Source organism: Doryrhamphus excisus, linkage group LG1, assembly GCF_037039965.1.
Source record: "Doryrhamphus excisus strain RoL-2023G ecotype Guam linkage group LG1, RoL_Dexc_Guam_v1.1, whole genome shotgun sequence".
Taxonomy (NCBI): Eukaryota; Metazoa; Chordata; class Actinopteri; order Syngnathiformes; family Syngnathidae; genus Doryrhamphus; species Doryrhamphus excisus.
Window position 1 is genome coordinate 13,763,215 of NC_136357.1, and position 21,457 is coordinate 13,784,671.

A 21,457-nucleotide genomic window follows, 5' to 3' on the forward strand; every position below is an offset into this window, starting at 1 on the left:
CCACAAACACTGTGCTGTATGAAACTTACTGGCCTAATCTAGGCTGGAGTTGCTTCATCCCATATATACAACATTGCACCTCATTTTGTGGTTTTCCCATTGAGGAAAAACCTGGGCTATAACAAAAATGGCATAAAATAGTTAAAAAATGTAGACATGGAAAAATTTGAAATCTAAAGTTAGGTCTTAATTTATTTTGGGACCTAAGTATAAAATGCGTAACTTCATTTTTAAGAGGCCTCTGGGGTAATACGATAATAAGTGTCTTCACGGATTGATTTGTTTGTTCTACTGGCCTGTTTTTAGCATTTCAAAATGTTCTGCTGTTTTTAGAACAAAACAACACACAACATATTTAGTAATTTTTTTCAAGAGTTAGTCACAACACCGCAGCTAATCTATGTTGTCAGACAAGCGCAAAGAGCAAAACGGCAACAGCAGCATTCTTGAGAAGGAGAAACGTTCTTTCCTCCAGCAATGAGTGAGGATCAAGAGGATGAGGAGAAAGAGGAGAAGATGAAAGCTCTGCATTGACTTGATAGCTCCTTTACTTGTGCTGCATTGTTTGGCGACCAAGCAGGCTGACAAAGGCCATAATATGTGTGTGTTACTTGAGCACATTGGTGTGTGAGGATTATATTGGAACGAGACGTCCTGACCAGATGTTTGAAGCATGTCGGTCCTCTCTTTGGTCAAACATACAGGAGAAACACTACAAGGTCAGAGGTTGGCACTCCTAAATTAACTTTTAATGTTTTAGCACACAAACACAACTTCTATTTGTTTTGTCCAACTGGGTCACATGACAGCATGTGTCTTAATCCTCTAAAGCAGGGGTCTCAAACACGCGGCCCGTGGGCCAAATGTGGCCCGCAGGACACTAGTGTGAGGCCCCCACCTTGATATGAAAGTTTAATGTTAGTGCGGCCTGCGCAAGTTTGATATGGATGCTGTATGGTATCATGTACCCAGAAAAAATTATTACATTTGATTCATGTTCATGTTAAAGGTTAAATAACTGTTAATAGTGATCCTCCCTATCCGTGTGGAAGTGGTAAGTTTTTGGCTATTTAAGTTTAAAGGAAATAACTTGAAGGCTACCCTTTAGGTCGCTAGCTCTCTAGTTTGCGAGTTAGCATGTGTCTCAAGACCCTGCAGTTGCGCAATATGTTGTAAATAAAAAGAGTATAAATGTGACTATAGTCGTGTTTTGTCATGTCTACAGGGCTCTAATAATGCTTTGTTAATTTTAATCTGAAAAAAATAATTTGTTTACCCACCAACTATATGTGGTTTCTTAAGTTTTTATTATTTGCCGTTTTATTATTATTGTATTTATTTATTTATTACTGATTGATTGATTTTCTTTATTCTTGATTTGTTTATTTATTTTTCATCTTATTTTGTGTAGAAAAATAAAAAGTAAGATATTTGAGAACAGTGGAATGTTTTATCAGAGCTTTTCTTGGAGAAAATTGGAACCAAAGCGAAGTTTTTAAAAAAATTTTGTTTTTAATAAATGCGTTTTTTATTTTTTTTTGGAAAACCTGATGCGGCCCAGTCTCACCCAGACCTGAGCTCCAGTGGCCCCCAAGTAAATTGATTTTGAGACCCCTGGTGTACATGTTAATGCATGATCACAGCATGTATAAATGCAACATGCAAATTTTAGAGGTCTTCATAGTCAAAATAGGTGTATCCCAATGATGTCCGTTGTCAGCTTGCTTATGTTAACTAATTTTCTCGTGTTATAATGCACAGAAAATGAAATAAATATCAGTTCAGGTTTCACATAAGGATTGTGAATGAGCTGCAAAACTCCCCACCCCAAAACCCAGATAATAAATACCATTAAAAAAACAGATTCCTTTGAAGAATTTGACAAAAACAACAAATACCGATATGACCTTTGACCGGGCGTTTTTAAGAATCATGAGTAATTTCCTCAAAACTAATAATGTACTTGTGGGTATTGAGTAATGGTTTGGTCTGAAGACATGAACGTTGTCAACAACAACATCATTGTGGAAACATTCCACAGTGGGTCCATGTTGTACTGCTACAGGATCCCATACATGTGCGGGGCGGGCTGGCGTGTTAGCGCTATATTTCTTGCTGCCATGCAAACTTGACTTTGCCTTTTAATTACTAGTACAAGTAGTAGCTTGGCGGCCGCAGCCCTGCACGCTCATTTGCTGCTCTGCTTCACTCTGTGATTAGGAAGAAGCCTTTCAAAAAGCCAAGGAAATAAGCGCAACCCGGGGTCGAGGTGAGGACAACGGCGGCATGAAGGGCAAAAACAAAAAAAGAAGGGGAGGTTGTTTTTAAAAAGGTCCTTCATTTAGAGTGTGGGGGATGGCAGATAAGCATTCTCATGCCTTACTTTAAGATATCAACATGTGGTGAAATACATGACACACACTGATGATTACAACATACAGTGTTTCCCAAAAGGGAACACAGAGCTCACATCTTAGCAACATTTGATCATATCTTGTAAGGCAGGGGTCTCAAACTCAATTTACTTGGGGGCCACTGGAGCTTGGGTCTGGACGAGACTGGGCCGCATCAGGTTTTCCAAAAAAAAAAAACAAAAAAACGCATTTATTAAAAACAGAAAAATGAATAAACTTTGCTTTGGTTTCGATTTTCTACAATAAAAGCTCTGATAAAACATTCCACTGTTCTCAAATATCTTAATTTTTATTTTTCTGCAGAAAATAAGATGAAAAATAAATAAACAAATCAAGAATAAAGAAAATCAATCAATCAGTAATAAATAAATATAATAATAATAAAACGGCAAATAATAAAAACTTAAGAAACCACATATAGTTGGTGGGTAGACAAATTATTTTTTTCAGATTAAAATTAACAAAGCATTATTAGAGCCCTGTAGACATGACAAAACACGACTATAGTCACATTTATACTTTTTTTTATTTACAACATATTGCGCAACTGCAGGGTCTTGAGACACATGCTAACTCGCAAACTAGAGAGCTAGCGACCTAAACGGTAGCCTTCAAGTTATTTCCTTTAAACTTAAATAGCCAAAAACTTACCACTTCCACACGGATAGGGAGGATAACTATTAACAGTTATTTAACCTTCAACATGAACATGAATCAAACGTAATAATTTTTTCTGGGTACATGATACCATACAGCATCCATATCAAACTTGCGCTGGCCGCACTAACATTAAACTTTCATATCAAGGTGGGGGCCTCAAACTAGTGTCCTGCGGGCCATTGAGACCCCTGCTGTAAGGGGACAATACTATAGAAATTCAACTTGAATATACAGTATTTTAGAGTAGTTAGTGTACAGCTTGTATAACAATATACATTTACTATCCACTTAAAGTGACTTAACACAGGCCTTATTGCCGACAAAGCTGGCAACATAAGTCAGCAAGATAACTGAACCAGTCAAGCAGGGTGGTAGTATGAGTGCTCCAGAGGAGAAAGATCAATTACAACATGTACTGCGACATTGTGAAGTAGAGCAGAGTCCCATCCCTTGGGAAACTGGGCCGCATGGCAGTTTTAATGACAGTACATCATGTACATCAAGAGAAAGTCCTCTAGAAAGTAAACTTGTATGTATTTTAGAGAGGTCAGTGTGCAGCTTCTACAGCAGTACAGTATATATTAATTATACACTGAAAAAAAGACTCAACACGCAGCCATTAGTGTTTTTAAAAGCTAGCAACACAAGTGACTACCCCTTACATAACGCAAATTGTGTTTGTAGTGTGAAATTTTGTGTTAGCACCATTGTTACTTAGTACTGCCTTAATCCTCTTGGACATGGAATAGACCAGGTTGTTACTGGAATCCTTTTCCATAATGACATCACTGGTGGAGCTGTCACTTGCACTTGGCATCTTGGAGGTCTGTTTGTAGTCCTTATGTTGGAAAACTGCCACGTGGCCCAATTTCTGCTTCAGTGTCAGTGTGACAGTACATGTTGGAAATCACCTTTCCTTCAATGAATCACAGTTTCCTGATACTGGATCCCCTTGTACAGGCCCAGATAGTGATGAGACCATTACCATGCTTGACTGTGGGCAAGGTGTAATTGTCTCGCAACTTGGCATGGGCCGGTATGAGAGTCTGACGGTATGATAACCTTGGGCAAAACTATCATGGCTTCACAGCATTCTTTTTATACTGTAGCTAAAATTATTATTATTGTTATTTTGAAATATCTTTGTTGGAATGAAGAGAAAATCTCATTTTCAAAATGACATAAAAAACATGCTACATTTATAAATATTATGTTGCTGAACAGGCGGCACGGCAGTCGAGTGGTTAGCGTGCAGACCTCACAGCTAGGAGACCAGGGTTCAATTCCACCCTTCACACTCGGCCATCTCTGTGTGGAGTTTGCATGTTCTCCCCGTGCATGTGTGGGTTTTCTCCGGGGACTCCGGTTTCCTCCCACATTCCAAAAACATGCTAGGTTAATTGGTGACTCCAAATTGTCCATAGGTATGAATGTGAGTGTGAATGGTTGTTTGTCTATATGTGCCCTGTGATTGGCTGGCGACCAGTCCAGGGTGTACCCCACCTCTCGCCCGAAGACAGCTGGGATAGGCTCCAGCACCCCCAGCACCCCCCGCGACCCTTGTGAGGAAAAAGCGGTAGAAAATGAATGAATGAATGAATGAATGTTGCTGAAAAGAATTATTTCTAAACAAATATTCTTAATGCAGTGGCTAGTTTTGCAATTCATGTCACAACACTATGAATATTGTCTTACTAAAACAATGCAAATAAATGCAACCACTGGCTCAATTAATGGCTCAATAAATGTCACAAATGTCACTTGATTGCAGCTAACGTCAGTGCTAGTTATGCCTCGACTGTTGCAGACTTTTGGCAATACAGCTCAAGCCCGTGGTTTCAACACCAAAGCCCAGTTCCAACTGTGAGGAATAACACAGGACCTCCACTTTTTCTCATAACGTAGGACGGTATGATGGACTATTTTAGTGGTTGTGAAACCATGACTTTAACAACTAGTAAACAGCCCATGCCTGCTGGCAACTCACTTGTATTGCCCACTTTTATGCATTTACATTTTCCTCAACGAGCCACAGCTCCCTCAGTACCAGCAGCACTCCTGCAGCCTCCGACTGTAACACTAAAGGCAATACACAATTATCTTGCCGCTCATTTGTGTTGCCAGATATGTAGACAATAATGGCTGTGTGTTGACTCATTTTCAGTGGATAGTAAAGCTAAGTTGTGTGTCAAAAATAGGCATTTTTAATAGGTTGGCGTCTCACCTAACAAGATACAATAAAAGCTTATGCCACTTTTGTGGCATATTGCGTGCTTGACTCCACATGGCTGCTGCGCACTTCCCAGGAAGGACAGCAGTTGGGGCCGCAAACCGTTTGCATATTTACTACTCCATACTTTATCTCGGGAACAAAGATAAGATGTGCACACAGCAGCAGCCAGCATCAGTGCGCACGTTTGGCTTTCCAGCAAACAACAAGAAAGAAAGCAAACTGCAGGCCGAGCTAACCATTAACCAACATGGCTCCGAAACCAAACAGCTGCACTGAACGAGCGCCGACTCATGGAGAAAACGGCCGGGAAATGCCTGTAGATGTGAGAAGGAACAAAACACTCCAAGGTGATAGCGGTGGCGCAATGGAAGTGTTGAAATGAGGTTGCCGCGTTCTCGGCGTGTCTGCATCTATTGATCTTGATTACATCATCAGGTAATCATTGGTGAAAAAAACGATCCACGCCACTGACCGAGTGTGACTTACAGCAGTTTTTGGGAACATGATCATTGCAGGCCCACCTAAAAATCGACTGTGAGACAGTGGATGAGTTACCGTAAATTCCGGACTATAAGCCGCTACTTTTTTCCCAAACTTTCAACCCTGCGGCTTATTCAGTGATGCGGCCAATTTATGTCATTTTTCTAACGGCCGCCAGGGGCTCTCGAGTAGAAAGGTAAGATTAAGACCGGTGGAATATATGCGTCGAGGAAGACTTGCAACCTCTTGTCTTGTGCATAAATTAAATTAGCGTGAACATACCCTCATCATGGAAAATGCAAAAAGAAAGGCATATGACGCAGCTTTCAAGCTAAAAGCAATCGAGCTGTCCGATAAAGAAGGAAACAGAGCTGCTGCACGTAAACTTGGCATAAACTAATCGATGGTGAGACGCTGGAAACGGCAGCGGGAAGAACTGGAGCAATGCAAAAAGACGAAAAAGCTATTGTGTTGCTAGCGTGTTGTTACCATGTTGCTACCGTTTTACTGCCGCGTCACAGGCACCTTTTGTGAAGAAAGTTATATTATTATTATTGTTAGGTTATATTATTAAAACTTTGAAAACTCTCTCTGTGTACCGTCTTTCTTTGTAAATATGTTTACATGTTTTAATGTGGGCACGTGCGGCTTATATACAGGTGCGGCTTGTGTACAAAATCGGTTTTCCTCTAAAAATGTAGTGGGTGAGGCTTATAATCAGGTGCGCTCTATAGTCCGGAAATTACAGTACTAAAGAACACCTTTAGTGCGACCTTCTATAGACAGCAAACTAACTGAGACTGAATAAACAGCACCTCTGGTGGTTGCAGGCAAGTAGTGCACTCTATTTACTATTAACTCAGTGTATTGTCTGCCTTTCATGACCGAGGGGATGGATTATTATTTCATGTTTGCTTCTAAAAACAAAAGTTAACTTTATTTACCACATGTGTATTTTGTTTCTATGTTCTAGCCTGCAAATGTTTTCAGCACGTAGATGGATGCAAAGATGTGATTCCTCATGTACGTCAAAGCCGTTCTTGATCCAATCACACACTCACCGTGACACAAACAGGACAGGACGGGACAAGAAGGTAGAACATTGAGTCTTTTGTGGCGCCGATGGCCCGCCTGCCTGCTGAACGCTCCACTGGGTTCTGAAGCGGGCGAAACGCTGGCACGACACGCTGAGGCATGCCGAACTCAAAAAAAAAAAAAGTCCTGGGAGTTAGCGGCGACTTACTGTACAAGCAAATATTTTCCAAATGGATTAAGAGCTGAGTGGAGGAAGACGCAGCTATAAAATGTCATGAGCTGACTATTGTGTGACTTCAGGGTGAGCGAGCGTCTCTGGAGCACATCTGCTTTCCAAGGAGACAAACAAATACCAGTTTAGTGATGGCATGAGCGAGCTGGAGCATGCAGAGCTGCAATGTCCATACTAGCGTCTGGATCTTCAGGACTAACCATCTGTGCGCAGCTTTAAACCCACCTATTGTTATGCATCTTAACACCTGCAAAGACTGGCTGCGTCATGACATCACACACTGGGACGTAACTGCCTTGCAATGCATTTACAGGCCAATTCATTAGGTACACTGTATAATGATAATAATGACCACTTTTGATTGACACAGACTAAAATGGAGACATTTAACAATATGTTTATTATTCTGCTGGTGAAAATATTTGTAATGTTTAGCACCTCATGCTGGTATACTTGTTAGCGGGGTTGGGACTCGTCCAATCGAGTATTGGTATTGGGTTCTGATACCATAATTCCCACATTAGAGATTTCCAATTAGACCGTGAGCCACAGCTGATTATGCTCATTTTCAGCCCTTTGTATTGAGTTGTCAACTCCTATATAAAGCAGCTACACAAAATAAACCTACACACAGAAAACCTTCTAGATCTTCCAGAATCTGCATCTATTGCAGCTATATTTCCTTGGATTTCCAAAACGGTCTGTTTAATTTATTCCACACATGGCCAGTGTGATTTGTCACACTCCCAAAATACCGTACTTCCAGACTACTGCCGAAACCAAACTCCACTTACTAATTTTAGGAATTGATAATAAATGAATAAAGCCTTTGGAGAGCTGCTTGAAAAGTGGTTAGGAGCTACTGGTAGCTCACAAGCTACTGGCTGGAGACCCCTGACCTACCGTGTATGAACTCGTAGGTCTGTGTTTACTGATTGCAGTCATAGTGTGTCCTACATTAATGCACCTTTTCCAAGAGAGCAGCAACAGCTTAATCAATATTTCACATTCATGTTCACAAAAACAGTCCCATGTGAAATGCCGTTGACTGACAAAAATATTTTTCTCTTGCTGGGAATCACCAACTCCAACCACTTCTGCCTGATCTTTCCTCGTAGAAGGAATTCTCCTGGGAGCCAACACTAACAACCGTAAACAGAGAGAAGCAAAGCTGTGTGGAGCGTGTATCTGGTCTACAGCGCATGCCCATGTACGGAAGCCCGGCTCCTTGTGACATCACAGGGAGCCAGTGTTAGAAAAGCTACCTGAAGCCGAGCATTCAGAGCTATCCTAAACTTTTTTCTGAAACTTTAGCGTTGTTTAACACAAGAATACAACATCCTAACAACATTTTAAGGTCCGAAAAGTGGAAAAATCATCGTAGGACCCCTTTAATGTTGTTAGAAAACACAATTAGAACAACATCTGCAAATGCAGGCTAAAGAATATCAGTAACCTTAGTTGTCTCCACGCATACCCTGCAGCCATCCTCCTTACTGATACCACACCCGTGCAAGTGCTACGTCTAACGCGGAAGTGAAAAAAATCGTGCATCCCAAGTTGTTACCAAAGTACCAAATAAAAATTTTATTTAATAACATTGTGTCACTTCTTTTCGCATTTGTATTACAGTTGAGAAGGTTAAAATGTGACTTAAATATTTGCCTGTACACTTCATAAAGTTTAGAAAATAAATCAGCTTAACCCTGGAACAGACCATTATTTCTCCTACAGGACAGCGTCTGTCGCATCTTTGCTTCTTCTGTACACAACAGCAAGCTTCTGCTGTCAATATCTGATCAATGCCGCAAATGTGTGTCTATGAAAATCCGCTCTGGTATTGTTTAGCCTTCACTGTGTTGATAGAGGCCTGAGTCTCGTGGCTCTGAGGCGGGTCAGATCAAGTCAGGGTGTGACCTTGTCAAGCCCAGTCATGACTTTGTGATCGAGGTCAGACTTAAACGTCTGCGTGCTTCGCCTAAACTCACTTTCAATAGCGGGAGGTTTGTGTCTGGGGTATAAAGCTTTACAACTTCATGATATTAAAGGTGTGTATGTGCTGTCAAACGTAAACCTTCTAAGCTGCTATAAAATTCCTTAAGTGCTTTTAAACAGCTTATGTAATTATGAAGCAGTCCAGTATACGTATCTTGGAGGGGGCTGCTTATTCATAATCAGAAAGAGCATTTCCTGATCTACGGCATGAAATCAATGTGTTTGCTATTTGTTCATTAAAAGCGTGCCAGCTAATTAAAATGCCGGTTGGTCAAAAGCAGGAATTATATGACACACAATATCATCAATCAGCCTGCAGATTCAATTTAAAAGCAATCAGCATTTGGTGGGTTTTCTCCAATCCATGCTAATCTGATCATCATGTTAACCTCCCGTGTAGAACGCTAGCTTGCTTTTGGTCTCTGGTGTTCCCGACAGACTTGTGGGAATGTGGAGACTCCACAGCATAAGGGAAGGATAAGGGCTTTTTAAAAAGACATTGTCAAGATATAAACCTGGTGGGCGGCCCCATTGTTGGAAGAGCTTTGTAGCAAAAGAGCTATTTTGTAACGAGCTATTTTGTACTCCCAAGCAGTAGAGTTTATGGGTAATTTGTGTGGTACTACAGTTAAAGTACAACAAAATCATGTAAATAGAAGTAATCTGTTTAGGGTCAAACTGTGGCCACCACAAAAGCTATTATTAAAGGGGAACTGCACTTTTTGGGAAGTTTGCCTTATTCCTTTTCTGTTCATTATAACACCAGAAAACAAGTTACAATGAGCTAGCTAACAATGCACAGGGCACACCTATTTTGAAGCCCCCAACAGTGTTTTATCATTTTATATAGATGCTGTGATCATAAGAACTATTAAATTGATGATAAGATTAAGATATGCCTTTATATGTAATACTTACAGTATCTTGCTGTATTTTGATGTTTTAAAACATTACCAAAACTTCTTTCCTAGGTGCATTGATTTCACATTGTGCATATAGCTTATGCTACTTCTGTCAATAACAGCATAGATACAGCGACAACACTTTCAATGTCCACTCTCCTTGGGATGGCTGTGTCTTCCAGCAAAAGACGGGTACTCCAGTCATCACGTAAAATTGCTGACAGTAAACAGGCATCTTCATACCAAAATTTGAAAGATAGGTATCCACTTTTTCGCCTGACAGAAATCTAGTTTTTCATGTTAGCTGCTACAATAACAATATCACTGTAGCTTGGTTAATATATGAGTCCTTTATGTAAATGTTAACATTTTTTTTCAGGTTTCTTTTTAGGGCTTTAGCATCAAAATACGTACTTCCAATAATGTTAGCTAGCTCATATTAACTCGTTTTCTCATGCTCGAATGCACAGCAAAGGGAAAGTTCATGTTTCACATAAGGATTGCGAGTGATGGGCAAAATTTCCAAAAAGTGCAGTTCCCCTTTAAGTGTCTAAGCAGGGCTCTACATTAAAAACCAAAATGACTTGCCCATAGGGAATCCTTAAGGTGAGAACTACTTGCCCGAACTTGCCCCATGTAAAATAAAAAGACTGCCATCATGATATCATGTAATTTTTTGTGGCATCACATGAGAATCTCAAATAAATAAAATAATAAAATAAATAATACTGTACAGTTGCGTGTGTGTTGTATTCCGGGCTGTAGTTTCATGCATGGACGCTGGGGGGCAGTCATGTTCAGCTCACGGTCTTGGAGCGGGCGTTTTGGGACCAAAGAAGAGGAACGAGAGGGAAAAAAGGAGAAGTTCGGTTGCCGTGCGCCCAGCTAGTTAGTTAAGTCTGCAACAGGCCAGTAAGTTGTTTTTCATGCTGCCTTGGAAATAAAAACCATGCAACGATAGAGGTTCATCACTTTTTGCTGTTTCCTTCAGAATTAGACGACGTTGGCAGCGACGCTATGATGGATGTTTTCGTAGTCAAACGATCGCTGATTGGTTGATCGCGAACAACGGGTGTGGGTAAAACGCGGACTGTGAATTACGGACCGCGGTCTAAATAAACGATTCTGATTGGTCCATTGCAAGGATTGCTTTGCAAATTACCACCGGAATTAGGCAGTCCGTGTTTTACCAACACCCAACAAGAACCGCTTCATGCCAAAGTACACTTGCCCGACGGGAATATCACTGATTAGATTTACTTGCCCGAATTTTTTTTTAACTTGCCCCGGGCCATCGGTACATCGTTATTGTCGAGCCCTGCTAAGCAATGTTTTAAGTAACATTTTAACATTCTTAACTATCATGCTAACGTAAAAAGTATTCAACCACTGATAATAGTATGAAAAGTCTAAACTTAACAAATGAGGATGTGTATGGCGGTAAACACAATTTAGCAGTAGGACCTCCGTCAAACTTGAGACATGAGGTGATATGTTTGCCGTTTGATAGGTGTTGAGTTTGGGTGACACAAAAACTATGCAACTACTAAACTTTGTCGAGGGATGATGCTAGGGCTGAGGAAGAATCCATTCGTTTTTGGTGCAGATTTGGACAAAGGTACAGATGCAGCAATCAGACTGACTGTTGTGTCGTAACATCATAGGTTATTCCTAATGAACCAGGAAGTCGTCTGCTATTAATACAAAAACATAAATACAGTAAAGTATTGCATGTGTACCTAAAACAGTATAGTGTCCAGTGAGCAACAATGAAAAGCGACGTTGCCGCCACACAGGACACCGCATTTGCCCCACCATCGCAGCGACCCTAAACAGCAACAGGTCATCATTAAATAACACGCAACACATGCTGGTTGCTCACTCTAGAATTAGGAGGCATGCTGGCGCTGACAACCGGCACTTAAAAGTTCAAACGTGCTCTTACGCTGAGCTTTCAGTCGTCTCCAGATTCCTGCTTGCTGGGACATTTCCACCAGAAAAAAAAAAAACCCAAAATAACCTCCTGAGTGTATCTCCATCCAATGTTGACCAGTTTTATGAATTTACGAGATGGGGGTGCTTATCTGTGGCGTAGTGTCTACCTGCCATCTGGACATGAAGATGAAACAAATCCACCATCCCGCCCAATAGCATTGTGGCTATGCTACAAACGTTGCTGCTGTTGTAGTTGTTGCGGCACTCGCAGCTGAGGCGCCAACTATTGATGTGATAAAAGTGAAACGGCAGAGCACTCCCAAGTGAGATAAAAGCTCAATAAAAAGCTGAACTGAGCTTCATTTGTCTCCTGTGTGATACTGACTGACAGATGTTCAGCCGGTGAAGAGGAACAAGGATGTAAAACAACCTCTTTCAACCTGTAACGTATGTCATAAAAGATGAGGCTGAGAGGGCCGACATTTGATTATATTATGTATTCTTCACTTTGAATCATGCAAAGCTGCTCCAAAATTAAAATGCACAAGCTACAAATGAGCTCAAACGGTCCAAAGATGCTTGCATGCTGCAGCGACCATGAGGTTATAAGTGGCAGTTAGACGCTCTTAAATGCCTCCGTTGGAGAGAAAGGCCTCAGAAAAGAAAAGAAATCATGTGAGTCAAGAGGAAAGAATGTCTAATAGAGCACTCTCGCTTTGACGTCTTCATGGCTGATCACAACCTTTGGTCTTCAAAGCAGCAACAGGTGCAAAGTCAAGTAGCAGGCAGGTTTATATAAGCATGAGGACTGGTCATCATGGAAATAACCTTCTTAAAGGGGACCTATTATGCTCATTTTCATCCCTTGTGGACTCCTATAGAGCAGCTACACACAATAACCAGCGCAGAAAACTTTCTAGTTCTTCCAGAATCTGCACCTATTCAGCTGTATTTCTTTGGATGTTGTGATTCCCACGAAAAATACTCCAATATAGAACCTTCAAGCTTTTCAGTCCACTGAACTCAGAAAACCTCCAAAAGAAGTTTGATGTAACTTTGACTTTCCCACAAGTGGCAGATAACTGGTCAGTTAGGGGTTGTTGGTGATGGGACATTTTTGCCACCCTGGGTCGAGCAGAGGGATCATCTTCCGCCCAGCTGCTAATGCCCCCGGTATGCTCGAGCCATTCATCACGGCCCGCTGAGAGACAGATATGCAACAAAACGCACACACGAGCAAATGCACAAACACAGACTATAAGGAATTACACAACTCTCATCATTCCAGCAAACACAGCCAAGCAGCAAAACAACACAGGAAAGAGTTATTAATGATAACGAGCACCGCAAGATGACATATTTCAAACACATTAAAGCTATTAGACGCTTGCTATCCAACATATTCACCTGACATAACAGCTGAGCAAACACATGAAAGCTGCCAAGTTCCCCCAGACTTTTTGGGCTTTTCTTCACATGTATATATGTTTTTGTAGCCGAGTGTTTATATGAAGACTGCATGTAGACAAAGCATGAAAGGTCTTTGCATAATAAAATAAGCAATGCTTAGTTAAAGAACTGGTTTGAAAGTTACTTATCTGTTTAAAGTAGGACTCTCAGTTCTATTATTGATTCAGGTCAGCAAATAGAGCCAAGACTGCAAACTAAACATGGAGATGCTTCATTTAGTTACAAGAACAAGAATAAAGCACCCATAAAGGGTAGACACACACAAAGAAAAATAAAACACCTTTTCTCTGCTTACAGCATTTATTACTATGGACCTAATTAGTGTTTTCATTTTATTAATGTATTTCAAAATGATTTAATAATTATTTCTTTTGTCAAGTGCACACAGTTTTACACCTTTTGCTAATCCGATTATGTTTTTTAAATATTGGATATTTACATGAAAATGTTGATCAATATGCACTATCCCTGTCTTTCGACAAACATGTACTTCTCGAGCACACCGGCCGACACTAAACTGAGACTGCACTAGTCCAGATAAAAAAAATTATAATTTTTATGGTTGCCATGCTAAACGGTTAAAGGAGGGGGGGCTTCCATCCTGTCACACAAATAATTGACAGAGGCTTTTGCTGGGTGGTCAGCAGTTCCCTTCATGTCACTATTGATCAGGTGATTGAACCCACTGCTGGGGTCAATGGTGATGGATTGGGGGTGAGGGCCTAAAGCCAACTTGGGGGAGTACAGTCCTTCACGCCCACAAGTGCGGGAAAATAGAACAACGGTAAATACATTTAAACCCAAATACCCGTTTGCCCCTCTCTTATAATGGGATGATTGATCCAGAGAGTCCAGTATGCTTTGGATCCCTTTCATGATACTTTGTCCTAAAATGGGATGGATTATGTGCGGAAAGAAGAGAGAAGAAAACACAAGGCTAGTACGAGTGTATCACCAAATATGGCGGTAAAGCTGACAATGTGCACTTTGACCTGACAGTCACTCTTTCATTGAGACGTAGCTAAGTCTGAATTCCATCCATGCAATCAAGGAGGAAATCACATGGGGATGTAAAACGACATTGTGATGAGACCTGGTCTTCCTATGAGGCACCGGCTGTCAGGAGTATAGTGAAGCACACCTCAGAGCACATAGTCTGACATCTTACTTGAGGACAACTCAGGGATGGAGCTCATAGGTTTGCATGTACCGTGCCACCTAGCATTAGAATAACAATTGAACTTATTTGCTTTTATTTTAAATAGATATATTTACATGCAGCAAGAACAACCCTGAGGGCATTTGCATGAAAGATGTCTCAAAGCCTTTAGGGAAAACTAAAGCACATGAAGAAAAGTAATAGGACACAGCTCTGAATCAATTAATGAGTGAATGAGACATTGCCTTATAGTCTCTAGTTTTCCCTAAATCATAAAAAACTTTTTATTTTCCAATCTTTCTGTTCTCTGTGAATAGGCCTGTCATGATATTGGATATAACAAATTATCGAATGAGAAAAAAAACAGGTCTGTAACTATGAGCCCTCAATAAATTGACATATAAGTGTATGCACATCTGCTCCATCTGTTAGTCTCTCTGTGGTACACAGGCTGGATGACAAGAGACTTCATTGTGTCTGTGTGCATTGGATCTATATCAAATGTGATTAAGCATCTTCTCAGCTATTAAGACTCTCTGACAGTAGTGGAGGTGGAGGCTATGTACATACACAGAGTGCTAGCAGTTAACAAGCAGACACAAATATGAATGAAGGCACAAAGACCATAGTTTGTAAGCCGAATGTCACAGTCAAGGACCGAGACAATCTAATTAGTGTAGCGTCGCCTGGAGTACTTCCCGTTTCCTAGAGTGCTTGGCAATAAAGTTTTGGTAAATGGTCGGAAAGTAAATGGTTCGAGCTCAAATCGTAATAATATTCTGCATCATAAGTTGGTAGTGTCTGTTTTTATCAACCGATTGCGCTGCTGTGGGTAGTTCTTTTGCCACCAGGAGCAGGATTGGTGTGTCTGTGGTGATGCCAGCGATTCGTAACTAGTATGCCTCATACAGGTACATTGCACCCGAGTACCATCTAGTGGCTCAAATATGATATGACACAATGATAATCGTATGGATAGTATGAAAAGTCTATCGTATGGATCGTAATGGAGTTTGGTGTGGAAGAACACCAGCAGGACCAACATCAGTGACCTTTGACCTCACAAATGGACATACATTTCCAGACAAATGGCCAAAATGATACAGAACAAGCTGCAAAAATATCCTCTTTACTTTTCACTTCACTCCCATTTTGCACCACTTCTTTCAAAAGAAGTTTCAAGACCTGGTCCTGCTCATTTCTGGAGCTTTTAAAACGATACTGAAACCCAGTGTTAAGATGGCACTTTATATTACTAGTACTGCTTTCACTTGTTTTTAGACTTGTATGACATGTTAACACAAGAATGTCAAAATGCGACTTAAAAATTGCTTGTACATTTACTAAAATGTTTAATATGGCCACAGTTCCAGACCCTGGAACAGATTATTTACATTATTTCCTATGGTAACATTTGTTTTGAAATCCAATTAAAACTTGTAACAGAATGTGTTGTGTCTTGAAGGTTCCAGCTGTTTAGAAGAAATACTGTTTGGTCGAATTAAAGCTTGTTTAAGGCTGTACCACAATTCAACTACATCTGATATTCAGAAAAACAAGCATAAAGCATGCATGGTGCCCCCCCCAAGGCACTCACCACATTGTAGCAGGACTTGTCGTGTGAGCCGGTGAAGTGATACGGGTCAACTGTGTTGCACTTCTGCATGTACAGCTTGAACATGCTGTTGAGGTGCTTGATGCTCATGACGCAGACGGCCGAGTTGGCAGTGGGCTCAGTGGAGTTGGGCTTCCCGCGAGCAAAGGCAGCGAAGAGCACGTCATCGCCCTCCTCCACCTTCAGGTGCCTCTGCAGCTCCACGTCGTCACCCACCTTGGAGACGTGGGCCGCCTGCAGCAGGTTGAACACTTTCATGTCCTCTGTCGAGCGCCGCCGCCTCTTGTCGGTGCTGATGCACTCCAGCGGCAGCTCCACGTAGCGGCGGATCACGATGTCCGAGGAGCACATGCGCACAATTCGAGTATGGAAGGCTTGCGAGTCCCTGCTGACCTGCTGCACAGTCAAGAAGTAGGTGAAAGGTCCACTGTGGAAGGAGTACACATAGCGCAAGTAGTAATTTCCACGTAGAGACGGGATCAGGTCCATGTGGGAGAGGCTGGAGAAGAAGGTGAAGCCATTCTGGCTCGTCTTCATCTTCCTCAGGGACATGGTGTGAGGATGACTGGAACCATTCCGAGGACTTCCCACACCGGGAATCTCAGAGTTTCCCACAAAGAACTTGATGACATTGCTCTCCACATTGAGCACCTGAGAGCCTGAGGGACTGACCACTACATCTGGCTCGCTAGGTTGACCTCTGCCCAGCGTCACCTTGTCCGCAAAGCAGTACACCTCCTCGTCCACAGTCTTAGGGCTGATGTCATCATCCAGGACGTGCCGGCGGCAGACCCCGTTGTCTGCTGAGCCGCAGCTGTACAAGCCTTTATCGTACATGTTCTCCACCACCAAGGCAATGTTGTGGTTATCCACTCTGCTTCTGCTGGCGGTGCCGTATCCACAGGTCTCGTTGGCGAGCAGAGGGCCCGTGTGGTACTCCGACAGCTTGGTGAGGTTTGGGGCCAGGGCATAGATTCTATTCACGGCCCCCACGTAAACAATGCCGTCCAGCGCCACCATATTCTGGATGGGGAAGTCTGCGGTGAACGTCGGGAGTTGGTGGTTGACTGACAAGTTGACTTTTGATGACTCTGAGGACTTTTCACACAGGCCGTGCACATGGTACCCGCTCAGGGACCACAACAGCGTGAGGGCAAGAACCGTTTGCAGGAAGCGGCGATCCATCCTGACCCAACAAACACAAGAAGTGATTGGAACACAAAGTAGAACACAGAGTGTGACTAGGTCGTCCTACATTATGCAGTGCGCGAGTGAGTGGACGGAGGACATAAAAGGGTCCACTGTGAACTAGCGTTTTGTCCTGTTACCACAAGCAGTCATGCTGCAGTCACACAAAGATCAGTCCCAGCACTAGTTGGGCCTGGTGGGCGCGCTCGGGTTGTGACATGGTGAATCATAGACCCAAAGCTGGGCGGGGCTACACGAGTGCCCGCCTTCAAGTTTAGACAGTGACGGCCTTGGGGAGCAAAGATAAACTCAATTAAAAGCAAAGAGGAGGGTGTGGGTCAGTGGGACCCTCGTGCAACATGATAAATCACCTAAGACGCTGAATAGTAGCACACAGGGGTGGGAGGCAGCTGGTAATGTGAGGTGGTGGCAGTGTTGGTTGCAGGCTTTGCGGTGCTGCCATAGAATTTGCAAAATGAGAATTTGCATGAGGTTGATGTGGTGGTGACACATGCAGTTTGAAGGCATCAACAACAGCATGACATCCAGCATGCTGGTATTTCTAGTATTTTCTTTAGATAGTACTATGTCCAATCATTAGGATGCATCTTTAGAAAGTACAATGTGCAATGGCTCGTTAGACCCTTAAGAACACAAATGTACTTCTTGTGTATCTCTATTCTGGATTGTGATACTTATTTCAGACCACAGCAGTGAGACACACACGGCCAGATTAACTCACAGGCTTGCACGGGCTAAGGACCGGGGCCCCATGTATGCAGCAAAGCCTTAAAACGGCCATTAAAATAACAACAGTTCTTTGGTGTGTCTAAAAAGAGCAGACACCATTGTTTAAAATATAAATAAGTAGAATGGAGGGATGCAAGATGTCAATTTCAGGGGTAGGTTTTGATACTCAGACAATGCAGCTTGGGGACCCAGACCCCCATAAACAGCCCAATTGGGATTGTTTATATGAGATATACAAAAATGTATAAAAGAAAATACTACATAATTGAAAGTAAATATTTGCACAGTCAGTAAAAAAGGTAAGATATAAGATGCAACGCTGAATTATGAAAGTATGCAGCAAAAATAAAAAAAACATTCCAAATAAAATTAAAGTTTTAGTACACTTGGTGAGCAATAATGAAACATCTTATTTCCTCGTTGACTGCACTGTTAATTGATTTTTGTCCGACTTTTCTACATGTATTTTTTTAGTGCTTTTTATGCTGTTGAATAAACAAAAATAGACATAGTTTCTTTCGACTTCAATAACAAGTGAGAGGAGGCTCGATGAGTACTCACTTGTTTTGCATCCAAAATGTGACTAAGCGCTATTATTATTTTAAAGAGGAGGAGGCACCTGCAGGCGACAAAATCAAGATCCAAACGGACAAAAGCTGTTGTGAAAGTTTTGAATTGAGGAGGAAAGTGAGTCATGCTGTAAGCACACATGGTAAATGAGTGAAGGAAAGTCATTTTTCTATTTATCCCGGCGTAAATACACTTCGAAGAGGACGATGTGTCATCAAAATTAAAGTTAACAGTGAGAAAAGTGTGTTTAAACTCACCTGTTCGTTACTTTCAAATCATATTCTGCTCAACTTGTAGACTATCATCAAGTCCAAATGGATTCCAACTCTTCTTGTTGTTGTCTTTTTTCTCGTTCTGCTCGCAACAAAACCAAATGAAAACGCTTAGAAGACCTGTAGTGGGCTGCGCGTGGATGCCTGCATGTAGAGGACACGATGCTGCTGCCGCTACTGAGCGCGACTGACTCCAAACATCTAAAGCCACGCCCCCTTTAGCGCTACCGCCTGTGACGTCACCAGGTACTGCCGAATCCCGCTTAGATTTTTGTGTGCGCAGGTAAAAAAACAGCTGTCAGTTCATTAGGTAAACAGTCTAATAACATCCCATACAAGAGTTGTATCAAAATAACCTAACTTCAAATGATTGGTTGTTGTAGACGACCTCAATTCATCCTTATGTTGACATGCTCACTTTTTGGACATTACTTAAAATAAACCAATAGATTGTTATAATATTTGGGGTGAACTTTTTTAACTAATGTCAGCAGGTCAAAATATGAGTATCAGCTCCACAGGTTAACACTTTTTCTTTGGCTTCTTTTGCTTTTTTGATAAGTCTCCACAATGACAAAGATGGAAAATGTGATGATAACCACAGAACAAACCCACAGGCATATGTACGGCGGTCAGGTGTCCTCAAAGGGTGAGCCGTTATACTTTACTTCAGTTTCATAATACAGTGGTTAATGTCTTTACACTGAATAGATCGACAGACCTGACCAAAATCTTAAGACCATTTGAAAAATAGCTAGAATTTACATTTTGCGCATTTGGATCCTAATGAGGTTTTCAGTAGAGCTCCAATATTCAAAAGCAAGAGTATGAAAAAAGCACTTTGAAAAAGGAATGTATTGAAAACAACAATTAAAGTGAAATAGGCTGTTCAGCTGATCAAAAGTTGAAGCCCATCCTCCAAAAATGACAAAAAGATTTTATTTATTTTTTCATTTTATTTTATTTAGGACTCAGTAATGAGTAGCTACATTGTTCTTGGTTTGGCCATGCTTGATGTGAGTGTTTCCAGGAGGCTATGGCTTCACGAAGGGCATCAACTGTCTGGAACTGATGGCCATTTTTATAAACTTCCCTTGCCCTCCATCCCCAAATGTTCTCTATAGGATTTAAATCAGGGGAACATGCGGAAAATCCAAGAGACTGATGTTATTTTCCTTGAAGAAGTCCTCTGTCAACTGAGTATTGTGAACTGCAACGTTGTCCTGGTGAAAAACCCAGCTGTTACCACACAGACGAGGGTCTTCTGCCCGCTGCAACATCTGCACGTAACCATTCGCCGTTTAACGACCCTGCACCGCCTGACGCTCCGGTGTTCCACTGAATGAAAAAGCACCCCAGATCATAATGGACCCCCCCCCCCTCCACTGTGCCGGGTAGAAAACATCTCATGTGGGATCTCCATGCCAGAACGTTAGAAGCCATCTGGACCGTCAAGGTTTTTTCCACCTTTCAATGTCCCATGTTTGATGGTCCCTGGCAAAGTCTAAATGGGGCAGTTCTGTGGCGTTGAAGGAGTTGAGGTCTTTGAATTTGTTTTTGAAACCCTTTCCCGCAGATGCTGTCTGACAATTATTGCGCTCCAGTTGGCACCAGTAAGGGCATTTATTTGGGTCGCCCTGCGCCTTGATGTCCTCCCCTCATTTTTTGGGTCTACCACCTGACTTTTTGTTCCGTAATCCTCCGGATCTTTCAAAAAATGTAGAATGACTGTCTTACTGCTTCCAACATCAGCAGTAATAGCACACTGCAAGATACCTTATTTATAAAACAAATATTTTTGTAGTTAGAGCACAGAAATCCTGTTTTCTAGCAAAAAAATAATAATCAGTATAATCAATAATAAATAATTGATTTAAGCCAGAAATAAAACTCATGATTGTGTGTTGCAATAAATGTGTTCTGTAGATGTGGAGGACAGGAAGTGATGTCAAAGGTTCAATGTGAAGATTACAGTCACAGCAGTGACCCGTGTTATTGTTGTGATGACTTTTATTATGATTGTTATGTCGTTATTATTGTGCCTGTAGAAAAATAAATCAAACCTGCAATAAAAGCCTGTTGTTCCGGCGATCAAGTTTGGTGCTTGTGTGTCTCACCAAACAGTACATATTCAACCATGAACCAGCATAATTTATAATATATTTTGAAAAACCGCAAGCCACAAAAATGTGCCAATTGACGACTGCATGGGGCAGATGCTATGGGCACCATAGCCTCCAGCGGGCGGCAAATGGGAAAAAAATTCACATTCACGCAAGTTAGATAACAGTTAAATAGAAAGTTATATAGAAACATAGATAGTTACATACTGTAGATAATTGTTGCGTAAGTAAGTTTGTTGTGTGAAACGTGAAGTTCATCAATAAAGTGAAGTAAAGTTTACTGAACAGGGGGTGAGAAATGATGATGGTGGTGACTTCCTTTGCACCTGACACTTCACTCCACAAACTCCATGAGTCATAACATTGAAACGACTCGCTGGGCCGTAAATAACAAGCTACGCCGTGGAGGCCGGCCGAACTAAAG

The 21,457-nt window shown here is 41.6% G+C and overlaps 1 protein-coding gene across 1 annotated transcript in view; it reads right to left on the reverse strand.

The window, feature by feature from the left end:
• met (MET proto-oncogene, receptor tyrosine kinase) overlaps positions 1-19,093 on the reverse strand; it is a 64,284-nt gene extending 45,191 nt beyond the window's left edge. The window contains exons 1-2 of the mRNA XM_058074947.2: positions 18,896-19,093; positions 16,113-17,316 (exon numbers count right to left, since the gene is read on the reverse strand). Coding sequence (XP_057930930.2) covers positions 16,113-17,315 — 1,203 coding nt within the window. The 5' untranslated portion in view covers position 17,316; positions 18,896-19,093. The remainder of the gene's footprint in view (positions 1-16,112; positions 17,317-18,895) is intronic.
• Between the last annotated feature and the right edge of the window lie 2,364 nt (positions 19,094-21,457).